Source organism: Alexandromys fortis, unplaced genomic scaffold, assembly GCF_014885135.2.
Source record: "Alexandromys fortis isolate MF-2015 unplaced genomic scaffold, M_Fortis_MF-2015_v1.1 scaffold_44, whole genome shotgun sequence".
In the NCBI taxonomy this organism is placed as follows: Eukaryota; Metazoa; Chordata; class Mammalia; order Rodentia; family Cricetidae; genus Alexandromys; species Alexandromys fortis.
Window position 1 is genome coordinate 2,313,637 of NW_026067921.1, and position 12,621 is coordinate 2,326,257.

General features: G+C 55.4%; 1 protein-coding gene across 3 annotated transcripts in view; it reads left to right on the forward strand.

Annotated features, from left to right (window-relative positions):
* The window catches only part of Ccdc13 (coiled-coil domain containing 13), a 37,015-nt gene extending 24,867 nt beyond the window's left edge, over positions 1-12,148 (forward strand). For 2 of the 3 annotated variants that reach the window (XM_050141703.1, XM_050141705.1), the window contains 6 exons: positions 1,989-2,116; positions 3,147-3,230; positions 4,025-4,147; positions 9,276-9,427; positions 10,739-10,881; positions 11,601-12,148. In XM_050141703.1, coding sequence (XP_049997660.1) covers positions 1,989-2,116; positions 3,147-3,230; positions 4,025-4,147; positions 9,276-9,427; positions 10,739-10,881; positions 11,601-11,810 — 840 coding nt within the window. In that variant the 3' untranslated portion in view covers positions 11,811-12,148. The remainder of the gene's footprint in view (positions 1-1,988; positions 2,117-3,146; positions 3,231-4,024; positions 4,148-9,275; positions 9,428-10,738; positions 10,882-11,600) is intronic. The other variant, XM_050141704.1, reaches the window with a different exon arrangement.
* The last annotated feature ends 473 nt before the right edge of the window (positions 12,149-12,621 follow it).

The window sequence follows — 12,621 nt, forward strand, 5'->3', positions numbered from 1 at the left end:
AGCCATGGGCTCTCCCCATGTTTACAGTACCAGGCTGAATTCCAGCCTGGGGCGCAGCCTTCGAATCCAATCAAAACTGGATTGGTTGCCCCCAGAAGTCACGCCGCTGTAGGCCAGTGGGCACATCTCGCCTGGCAGGCTAGTATCACAGTGAGGTGTGATGACCCCAACAACCTCCATGTCACCTTCTGGCACCACGGCAGCTTCCAGCAGAGTGGACACTCCCAACGTTCCCCTGGCTTGGTTTCTGTGTCCTACAGCCAGAGCGAATCATGTCTTCAGTAGTAGGATCTTACTGTCTAGTTGTGGTGGACAGCTAAGAGCAGTGTTGAAAGGCTGTGTTGTTTTGGGAACCTGTGAAGTCTTCCTGATTAACAACGTGGAGGGAGGTGTCACCTGCCCGGCACGGCAGTCTTCCTCCAACAGCCTGTGGCTCCTAGAAGCAGCACGGTCCACCATGCAGGGCGCCTCTCTTACCCTTTTTTAAAATTGTGGTATATTTTAATAGGCTTATAAAATAGTATTTTTTTCCATATTGCTTTTCATACATCCTTGGTTTCCGTTACACCACCACCACCCCCTGCCCCATTCCTGCTTAGTCCACATTCCACCCAGATCCTGAGCACATGTCCCAACTCTGGCCACTTCCCCTCCTGTGTCTTCCCATCACCCCTCCCCCTTCTGCAATCTCCTCAGTCCCTCAAATGTCTCTGCACATATATTTCTCCTTCCTCTCTCATTGCCTTGTCCCGGCCACCTGCTCCTTAGGATGCAAGAGCCCATGAGCCCCTCCAGAAAGCCCGGGTCTCTCTCTGCTGGGTCTGGAGCCTCTCTTAGCTCCCCAGATCTCCTCAAGCGAATGGAGGTGGGTCCCTTCAGACCTACCGTGTGGGTGGAGGTGGGTCCCTTCAGACCTACCAACTAGATGGAGGTGGGTCCCTTCAGACCTACGTGTGGGTGGAGGTGGGTCCCTTCAGACCTACCAAGTAGATGGAGGTGGGTCCCTTCAGACCTACGTGTGGGTGGAGGTGGGTCCCTTCAGACCTACGTGTGGGTGGAGGTGGGTCCCTTCAGACCTACCAAGTAGATGGAGGTGGGTCCCTTCAGACCTACGTGTGGGTGGAGGTGGGTCCCTTCAGACCTACGTGTGGGTGGAGGTGGGTCACAGAGCAGCTCTGTCCCTTGTTTCCTTCTGGGACCCCAGGTCCATCAGAGCTGCCAGGGCTCTGACCTCTCTCAACTCAGACCAGCACTAATTGACTGGCCTGCTGTCCAGAGGAGCCTGGGGCTGCAGGCTTGGCCGAGGGAGAACTCTGGGCATCAGGCAGGTGGGGGACATCGTCTTGCGGTCTTCATTCCTGGTGTCCTGAGAGGAGTGCTTGGAACGTTCTAGCATTATCACCTTCTGTTCTTGTTCCTGGTCTCCAAAAGAGGCCACCACCCAGCTGGGGGCCAAGCTCCCCTCGCCAATGCAATTGCATATTCCGGTTTTCTCTGAATCCCTGGGGCCATACCATGCCAGGCTGTTAGAAGCCACACTCACTGCATTATTGATGGTGTGATGGTGGCCCAGACTCCCGCTAAGGATCTGCTGGTGCACACAGGAGAGGAAGAGGCCAAAAGAGGGAGGAGCCTGGGAAGCTCCACTTCCACACAGCCACTGGCCCTCAGATGGAAGTCCAGGTGTGAGGGCTGAAGATGGCCCTGACCTCAAGTCAGCTCTGACCTCTCTGTGCCTCTGGCCCCCACTGCCCTCACACCTCCCTGTGGCCCTGGCCTGCACTGGTCTCCTCTGGAGCCTCCTCTGAGCAGAGGCTTTGTGAGCTGTCATTGTCATGCAAGCGGTGCCTTGGCGGCCCAGGCCAGCATTCACCCTGAAGAGCAGCTTCTTTCATAACCCGGAGCTGGAAGCCAGACAACCCCGCCCCCTGCCCTCTCCCGGCTGGCACCAAAACCCTGACATCCAACCCCACATCTGTTCCCTGCAGTATCTCCATAATAAAGGAGGGGGTGAAGGGGCCAGCCCCACCCATGCCAGGTTCCCTGAGGACCAGACCCCAGTAACCAGCTCTCCAGCCTCAGCAGGCGATCATGTCGGCAGGCTAGGATCCTCTCGGTAAGGAAAACACAGGCTGGAGGGATGGTGAGTGACTGTGTAGTATTCAGAGAAATGGTGTCTCCCTGCTTCCTCTTATGGAAAGCCCCCTGAGTGCAATTTTGTTTTGTTTTATTTATTTTGAGACAGGGTCTCACTAGATAGCCCTGGCTGGCCTGGAACTCACAGAGATCCTCTTACCTCTGTCTCCAAGTGCTGGGATAACATCATGTGCCACTATGTCTGGCCTTTTTGATTTTGACACAGGGTCTCACGTATCCCAGGCTGGCCTTGAACTTGAGATGTAGCCAGGAATGACTGAGCTCCTGACTCTCCCGACTCTATCTTCCCAGTATTAGAATTACAGATAACACCAGTTCATGCAATACTGAGAATCAAAACTTGGGTCTTGTGCATGTTAGACAACCAAACCACACCAACACACATACCACATACAATACACACACCATACACAATACACACCCCACATACCACACACAACACACGCACCACACCACATACCACATATAATACGCACACCATACACCACAGCACACGTACACACCCCACATACCACACACGACACACGCACCACACCACATACCACATATAATACGCACACCATATACCACAGCACACACACACACCCCACATACCACACACGACACACGCACCACACACATGCACACTCAGCAATGTTTGAATCGCCTGCCCTGCTGCCAAGCCACCTGCAACCCTCTCCTATTCTATTGACTCCCCGTAGCAGGAAGGTGCCCACAGCCCTGGGTTCCATCACTCCAAACACTTGCTGGGAGTCCCTCGTCCAGCTTCTTGCGCCAGCCTAGGGGCACACTTCCTCCCAGGTCTCCCAGACTCACTGCTGTTGGGTTGCTTGGGGCTCTGTTTTATCTTGAAAGAGGAAGGACATCTGGTCCATGGGGAAACTGAAGCCCACATGGCCTCCTCCACTGGCCCCCTATATCCCTGTCCACTGTGTGGTCCAGCAGTGCCCACTCCTTCCCTGCTGATGTCCCTGTCTGCCTCTACACAGCTCTGTGACCAGCCTGGGCCACACACTGGTGGAGTCTGCTCTCACGAGGCCTTCCCTGCCTAGTCCCCACGGGACCTCACCCAGGTAGGAGCATAGCATCCCCAGCTCTGGAGCTTCCCACCTTCCCATTCAGGGATGGAGGACTGAGGCCAGGCCAAGTCCAAGCATTCATGGAGGGTTACATAAGGCTGGAGAAGCCTGTGGTGGGGCCACCTGATAGGGTAAACAGCTTCAGAGCCAGACCTTGGCCCTGACAGGCAGTCTGGGCCTCTTTCCTGTTACTAGGGAGTCAGCCCGGCCCCACCTTCCACAGCCTTCTCTTACCCGCTGAGAATCTTTCTCCAGGGGGAGCACCCCACATCATGTGGGTCCCCACACTCAGTCACTGATATCCCCTCAGCTCTCTAGTCCCCTGTTTGTGGATAAAGCCAGGCTCAGGGCCTAAATGCACCCTTTGTTCTTCTTGTGGGCTCATGGACAAAGGATGGTTTGTCTTACGCACTGTCCACTGGAGACGCCTGCTGCCAGCGTGACCCGGCCCCTTGCAGGTCAGCTCAGGATCCAGGCAAGGCCTAGTGGGCCTCCTCTCACTTGAGACTTACCATGTGGCTATAAACAAGATGGTTTTCTCTCTCTGGACTACTGTCTCCCATGAAGTACCTGTGACACTTTGAGCCAGGCATTGACACTTGACACTGGCAGGGATTGATAGACCGAGGTGCACTGCCACTAGCAACTGAGTGGGCCCGAGTGGTGGCTGGGCTCCCTCCCCTCTGGCCATCCCAAAACCTCTAGATGTCACAATCCCTCCTGCCACTGTATAAGGATGTTTATGTCTTCCAACTTAACATGACCTCTGCCCTCTACTCTGGCCCCAGGTTCTTGGACTCCCCAGAACAAAAGGGCTGGCAGGCACAAGCTGCAGAAATGAAGGCCCTCTGGCAAGCTGCCGAGGTGGAGCGCGACCGCCTGAATGAGTTTGTCACTGTCCTGCAGAAGCGGTAACACGTGACACCCAGCCAGCTCTCTCCTAGGCCTGTGTGGGTTGGGACTGGGCTCCCTTTAGGGCCCACAACTCTGGGTTCTGTCCTCACTGGAGAACCCATTCCCAAAGATAGCCCTGTTTTCTGTGCACCCAGAGGGCCTGTCAGGTGGTAACCTTGGAGGACTGGTTCTGTAGTGAGCACAGTCAGACTTAGTTCAAGGGGTTCTGTGACGTGTGGTCATCCTGTCAGCTGCCCGAGAGTCTCGTGGGAAAGTGACAGCGTAGCCCGATGCTGGCAGTTGCTGGGCACAGGGGGTGGCTGGGCTGAGAAGGTGAGGTTCTGAGAGGCAGGAAGCCAGCGTCCAGCCGCCTCCAGAGAGTTGCTGACAGCTTCCACTCAAATCAGGCAGTGTCCCTGCTGACATGGCCTGGCTGGCCATCACTGAAGGTACTCAGGCCGGCACATGGGCCAGCCATGGAATCCATTCTAAAAAATATGAGGGATGCCACCAAGCTCCTGTCCTCACCGCGGTGTTGTGTGTCAGTCACCGCTCTGTGGTGACTGGTAACAGGAGCCAGCTCTGCCTCAGCTGAGGAGGGGGAGACCTGGAAAGCGTTGCAAATGCTGAGGAACAGAGCAGAAGGCCCGAGGAGGTGCAGGGGTCTCAATAGCGTGTTTTCTGGGAGTTCTAGCCCCCCCAAGTAAGAGCAGCCAGACTGGTGGTACCCCAAATACTCACGGAATTGGGGGAGAGGGCTTGCTTCCAAGGGAACTGGGGTGGCCAGTACAGAAGCAATGAAGAGACACCTGCTTTCTCTATGACTGCATTCAGTGGCGAGTATAAATGTCTGTTCTCCGTCTGGGGCGTTGGCCCCCATTTCTCTAGGTTATGTCTGTATTGGAGGGTGACCTGGTTAACTGTCGCTGCAGAGCCTGCCATCCTGACTTAGGGGCTTTAAGTACAATGGTTGGTCCTTTTGAAATCCTGTGCCTCACTGGGAACTGCCCCACATGATGGCAGCTGGGGTCACCCCCTTGGCCTTTCTTCTGCCACAGGTGGAGCAGGGTGACTCAGTTTCCCTCCCTGTTGCCTTTTTCTTCACCTGAAGTGGCCTTGGGCCTAGAGTGAGGCAGGAAATCAGCCAGGATATGTGTTAGGGGGCAATGGCTGAGAATCACAGTCACCTCCGTCAGCCGTCGGAGCCCCCGGTTCATTCTGTTGCCTTGTGTCACTGTGGGCTCTGCAGGACTGTCCTCGGGATCCTCAGCCAAGATGTATGTTGACTTCCAGAGCGTCACCCTAAAACCAGGCTTCCCGTCCTCAGAGCCCAAGCTCTTTCCCAGCAGTTAGCCCTGGCGTGACTTCACGGGCACCCATCCTGCAGCTTCTGGCTGCCTCACCCCATCCTCACCTAGTTCCCAGCCTCTGTTGTCCCGAGGAAGGTCCTGCAGTCACCTGGGATACCCTTACCCCAGGGTAGAGTAGGAAGGGTCCTGGCTGGCACGAGCCGTAAAAAGCCGGGTGCACTGAGCTCAGCTGGCTCTTCCTTCTCTTCAGATCTGGACCCAGAGTCTGAGAAATAAGTTATTTCTTAGATTTTTATCCATTTCTCTCCTTTAAAAAAAAGTTATGGTTTTTATTTCATTGTGTGTGAGTGTGGTGTGTGTGAGTGTGGTGTGTATGTGTGTGTGCACGTGCGTATGTGCGTGTGTGTCTGTGTGTGCGTGTGTGTGCATGCGTGTGTGTCTGTGTATGTGTGTGCAGGCAGGTGAGAGAGCATGGGCCAGCACAAACATGTAGAGATCAGAGACCGTGAGAATTCCGGGGACCTGGCTGAGGTGGGAGGCTTGGCTACAGGAGGCTTTACCTGCTCAGCCATCTCCATGGTCCCGTTTCTCTTCTTGTTCACAGAGAGAGGGGAGAGGTTGTCTTCCATGCAGAGGTCACTAAGGAAATCTCTCTCTTTGGTTTTTGTTTTGTTTAGTTTGGGTTCAGGCCTGAGCTCATGGCCTCCTGCCTGTCACAGGTGCGCTGCAGTCAGCACAGTTGGGCAAATGTTGGCTCTCTGAGTCTTTGTTTGTTTGTTTTTTAATATTTTATGGTGCCTTTACTTGATGAGAACTTAAGAGAAATTTAAGGCATAGGATTCTAAAAAGATGGATCAAACTTATTTTAATAACTGTATTTTGTTGCTTCTGGTGGTGTTTAAAATCTAGTTTTTGTTTGTTTGGTTTGGTTTGGTTTTGTAGCCCAGGCTGACCTTCAACTCCTGATCCTCTCTCCCCTGTGGCATTCCTTCTTGTTTGCTTGCCTTTTTCTTTTAATAATTTTAAGCATACTTAGTTCTTTCAAAATCATTCCATTATTGTTTATAGTTTTCATTTGTGTGTAGGGAGGAGAGGGCTGTCATCTGTCTGAGGACAGGGTGTGTTGGTGCTAACTTGTCACCCCAGAGTTGGGGACGAGGTCTGAGGCTTGCTGGCCAGGCCGCTGAGTCTGCTTGGTCACCTTCAGGCCAGTGAGAAACCCTGGCCATTGAAAAAGGTGATGGTGCCTAAGGATGGACAACAAGATTGACCTCTGGCCTCTACATGGGCATGCGCATACACCTACACACGCGTGTGCACACATACACCTGCACACTCTCACACACACGCATGCACGCACACACACACACACACACACACACACACTCTGGGAAACTCACATCATGCTTGACCGTTGTCCACGATGCCAGCCATCGGTCCCGTAAGTCCGTGAGTGTGAGCGGAATCCGCAGTTAAGCAGACCACCCACATTTCTGAATGAGCAGAGCAGAGCAGGAAGGAGAGCCCCTCCTCCCCCACGTGAGCCAGCATCACTGTCCTGTTTCCTCTCCACGAGCAGAGTGACAGCAGCCTTGGATTTGTTTGTTTTTAAATTGTTAATTTGTTATAAATATTTAAATCGCTCCATACATTATGCACAAGCTCTGCTTATTCTGCTCACTGGTACCCCATGGGTCGCTCTCCTCCTGGAGAAGGCAGACTAATCATGCAGTTCCCAGCTGATCGGACACCCTCTCTATCTGAGTTACTGGTCTCTAGTCTGCAAACCCTTTCTTGTGTTAGACGTTCGTTTCTGTCCTCGTTTTATTTTGTCTGTTTATTTCTAAGACAGGGCCTCAGTTTCTTCCTGGCGTCTGCCACATTCTTTTGTGGTACTCGCGTCCCAGGGCAGCCCAGGGAAGGCCATTCTAGATGACTACAGAGCACAGAAGAGCTGGGGATAGGCAGGATATACACGTCTCTCCCCACACAGGCTCAGCAGGAAGCATGCGAGTCCTCATGGGTTTGGGACATAAGGTGTCAGCCCCGGGCGCCACCACAACTCCATCCATTTGCATGGCTGCAGCCACCTTCCAAGGCCAGCGGGCCATCCAGGTGACACCCTGTCTGTCGTTCTCTATCTCGACCCTGCTTGTCCAGGACCTTAGTTCTCGCATGGCGGGTATGAAGAGGCAGACCTGCTGACGCTGTTGTCAGTGTGTTGTTTCACGGACCTATGACCTGCAGAGTAGCCACAGTTGTGTTGCTGGTCAGAGTGGGGCTACTTGGCAGAGCTGGTAGAGATGGTTTAGGTCTGTGGCACGCAGTGCAGCAACCACTAACCACAGGAGCCTTTGCAAAGCCTGGCACATTGCCAGCGTGCCTGAGGAGCGGGGGAGCTCACTCTAATCCACACTGCCAGGGCAGCTCAGCTCGACCGTGCGACTGTGCGGGGCACGAGCACAGCCTCCCTCCTCCATCCGGTTCCTTTGGCCTTGGAGCAGCTGTGCATCTTGCTTTTGAAGATGGTTTCAAGAAACTCGTGCCTCATGGGTGTCGATGGCTATTCAGGCTAGTATACGGCAGCCCGGTGTACAGTTTCTGGTTGGTACCTAGGTTCCTGCCCTCCCAGTCCTCCGTCGTCTCCTCCCCAACATAGAGAGATGATTCCCAGCTGTACACTGTGGACTCCAGGCTGCAGCTCCGCAGCCACTATTCCTGCAACCTTCTGCTCGGGTGGACCTCAGGGGTCCCTGGCCTTCTGAGCTTTTATTGCCACAGAAATCCAAAATGCTTTAGGGAGCCTCAGCAAGGCCCACAGGACAGCGCAAGCGTCCGCATGAGGTAATCAGAGCAGGAGCTCCCAGGGCTTCAGTCTGCAGCAGGTGTGGAGAGCGTGATGTAAGAAGCGTGTGGCACACACCAGGTCCAGGGGAACGGGGCAGTAAGGCCGTGTCATGGCCCCTACATCTGCAGAGTCACAGAATGTGCCCCATGGAAGGCAGGACATGGTATCTGCCTCTGAATATCAGCAGTGCATCATGGGCCCCAAAACAAGGCAAGCCAGGATGATCACTTCAGCCCAGAGAAGCAGAGTTTTCCTGCCTGGGGCCATTCAAGGGAGCTGTGGGGAATGAATCGGTCAGGGTAATCCAAAGCCAGCTTTGAGGATGGAGGGCATGGTGTGCCTTCTGAAGCCAGCAGTAGGCAGGGAGGTGATGCTGAGTGGGTTTGGGAGGGGACTCTCCCCCACCAGGGATTCTAGATAGGAACCCAGGTCAGCGGACGCTTGGATTTCAACCTGTGGTACCTGGAGCCTGCCATGAGATGCTAACTTTGTGTTGTCTTCAAGCAATTTTGTGTTAATTTTGCTTACTAATTTCTGTTGTTTTGTGGTTGGGTCTGTTACAGCAGCAATAGAAACAGACTACCTAGTAAAAACTCATCTGAGAAGCAGGGAGGGGACTGTGTTTGACAGGAGACAGTAAAGTGAAATGAAACTCTCACTCAGCATGATAGGAAACCAAGACCTGTGTCCAGTCCCCCAAAGTAGGCACATGAGCATCTGTACAGTGTGGCAGAAAGTTCTAGAAGCAGTAGCGAAAACACCAGAGAGCTGGTTGCTCTGAGGGGCAGGAGCTCAGGGTGGCTCACCTGCCAGCCAGGCATCGTCCGCCTCAGAGAGTTTGAAATGCCTGTTCTGGTGTTACTGCCGTGAACTCAAGACAAAGGAGGCAAACCCTCACGTTCATAGTGTGTGCACCACTTATGGGATCCAAGAATCACGCGGGGGGGGGGGCGCCTGCAGGGCGTGAAGCTTGTGTCTAACGGCCAGGGTGGAGGAGAGCAGCAGCAAGCTGCTGGAGGCCGAGCAGAGGCTGCAGGAGGAACGCCAGCGCGCCGTCCTGCTGGAGCAGCACCTGGAGAAGATGCGCCTGGAGCCCTGCAGGACCTCGGTGTCCCAGAAGGTCGCCAGAAACAAGCCAGGTACGAGCCCTGGGGCGGCGCAGCCTCAGGAGCAGGCAAGTGTTGGGGGCTCTGCCTGCCCCTGCTGTGAGGGGCTTCTTGTCCCACGGTGCCAGCCTGGCTCCCAGAGAGTCGGGGCCTGATGGGAGCCATCTAGGGGCCTTAGCCTGAACTGGCAGTACCCCTGCTGCATGCCCTCGGCCTCTACTCCCTGTGCCGCCTTCCAGAGCCTTTGCCTGGCTCTTGTTTGAGCCTAATCAGGCCCTGGTCATAGCGGGTCTCAGGCAGAATTGGTCCGCTGGGCCAACCACAGTGGGAGAGTGTAACACTCGGGCTTCTGAAGAAAGGCTCAGGTGAAATTTCCATGGCTGGGAGGCTGAAGTCCCTTTCTTGGGTGCCACTCCCCTCGCACGGGCAGCTTCCATCTTGTCACCCGAGACGCGTGGAGAGCCCGTGTGGCCTCTGCCACACACTGGCCATGGGGGAGCATAGCTCTCCTGTCCCCTACCCCCCCCCCTGCCGCCACCTGCCCTGGACAGCTCATGAGCACAGGTGAGGGGAAGGGAGGTGGCCAAGCACACAGGGACCAGTAAGGACAAAGACAGTGGTGGAGGCTCAGCTAGGCTCAAAGGAGCAGCAAGGAGACAGGAGGCCAAGGGACAGTGGGGTAACATAGGAGAAGTCCCAGGGGTTCTCCCTGATCCGGTCACACTCACTGAGGACAAATCGGAATCCACCTATCCTTGCAGTGCCAAGGAGGAGGCCAGCTCAGGGATCTCCATGGTTTACCCAAGGCCGTACAGCCGGGGTGAAGGCCAGTTCTACTAAGGCTGGGGATTTCCTGAGGCCTTTTTAGCTCAGAGTATTTTGATGCCCTGACATCATCACCCAAGGTCACAAATGGCTTTGCCATCTTTCTCCGAGCACCCTGTGGCCACTGGGCCTAGTCGCCCATAGCTTCCTAATATAAAGCTGCCAGTCTAAATGGAAACCAGAAGCTGGGACCAGGATGGGGGGACCAGGGTAGGGGTGGCCTCCGAAGCAGCGACAGCCTGGACATGGGTTCAGGTCTCAGGCCAGCCCTAAGGTCCCACTGTCTACTCTTGGTGACAGAACTGTGGAGGGGTAAAGGTGAGGACCACTATGGCACAGGCAGGATGGGGACGCGGAGAGCATCAGGGAGAGCTTCTAGAGAGAGCTGGCCCCAGCCTGCACCCCGTAGGAGATGTGATGGCTCCACTCCCCACAAGCTGGAACACGAAAAAGTGGCATGGTGGGGAGGGAGAGCCCACGTAACTGGCCTCACGACAGAGCTTGGCTGCTTCTCCACAGGGCCACAGGCATCCAGCGGCAAGCACAACCCACCTGGGAGCGCCAAGAAAGACCCGTCCTCCACTCAGCTCTCTGATATGCCCATGGAATCCCAGATCGAAGAGCTGACCGCCAGGTGCTTCCTGCCCAGCCTTCCGGAAAGGGTAGAGATGCCCACATGGAGGGTAGAGATGCCCACATGGAGGGTAGAGATGCCCACATGGAGGCTTCACAGGCAGAGGGACCATGTCCCTCTCCCTTGCAGCGAGGACCTCTTTTTGCCCAGAAGGGCGGTTGTGCTAGGACTGGCCTGGGGTAGGGGGATTCCGCAGTGCCCATGACCCCAGGCTCCCAAGAGAACCTGTATCGGTACTGGGCTGTGCCCTCACTTTCTCCAGAGGAACTGAAGGGGCCAGGGTGTGTCCCAGTCAGGAGAGGGTTGGCATGGCCTGCACAGAACCCCAGGTTCAGTCCCCAGCCTTGTGTGCATAGGACATGGCCGTCCACACCTGTAATCCCAGCACTCTAGGAGTGGTGGAGGCTCACACCTAGCTGCTCACTGAGCTTGAGTCCAGCTTTGGGTGCATGTGAGCCTATTTCAAAATAAATGGATAAATTTAAATGTATGGTGGGAAAAAAAACAAAGCAAGAAATGAGGGGTGTATAGGAATCTGGGTAGTTGAGGCTGCTCAGAGCTTCTGGGTCAGGACTGTGGGTAGGCCCCGAGAAAGATCCATTTGGTATGTGTCTCCTGGCGGTCCAGAGAGGAGGGGGCAGTTGGAAGGGACCCCTAAGCCTGCACCACAGTATCTGCTGAAACATGGGGCCCCAGAACACCTGCTGCCTCCACACACTCAGCCCCTTCTCCCCCTCCCCCGTCTAGGCTGGCCATCCAAATGGAGGAGAATGGAATTCTGAGAGACGCCCTGGGCAGTGCCCTGCGTGGGAAGGAGGAGGACTTCCGCATGTACCACCAGACCCTGGGCCAGGTGAAGGGGGTCTTCCTGCAGGCCCTGCGGCAGCAGAAAGCCAACAAGCAGTAGGGCACAGCTGTTTGCTCGACTCCTGGGGGGCAGGGTCCTCAGACGACTGACCCCCCCCCCCCGTGAAGGCTGCGCCCACCAGGCTCCTCCCAGAAGCAACTTGGACTACCAGCTGAGCTCAGACCTGCTCAATAGGCAGGCCAAGGCTCAGCGTGCCCAGGCCAAGGAGGAGGCCGGCCACCCCCAGCAGATGTGTGACCTTGAGCAGTGCTATGGCCCTTGTCCTAGGGCCTGGCAAGGACACACAAAGATGAAACCCTTGGTGCTTCCTAATGGGGGGGCATCCACTGGTGCCATCCACACCTCCCCATAGTCACCCACTTGGGTATCCCTTTGCTGTGCCCTGCCTCTCTGTGGACTTGGCATAATAAGACTACTTTCACAGTCACTGCGGCTCTGGTTGAATGCGTTCCTTCCCTGCCAGGGGAACCTGGTGTCTGGTAGATAGGGCTTTATGGTTGTGGGCACAGACCTCCATATAGAAGCTGAGCCAATCGGTCTCTCTGGTGGTCCTGACTCTGAAGCTGGGGTCCCCAGCTGAGTGAGTGCCCAGAGCTCTGACTCGCCCCACGGCTGCACAGCCCCACCCTAGCTGCTCCCAGAGGCACAGGTGCTAGAGTCGGAAGGCAACCCAGGCAGGCCTGGGCGTAGCATGGACAGGTGAGGCAGTGGGCCTTGGTACATGAGTAGTGTGTGTTCGTTGCTATGGTGAGCTAGGGGATGCTACAGGAGGGGCCCAGGATCCCTCATCTCAGTGACTGTAACAGTGTCATGGCCACCTGCAGTCATGTCACATCCACACATGGTCACACACATGTTCACACACATGGTCACACACATGGTCACACACATCATACAGGC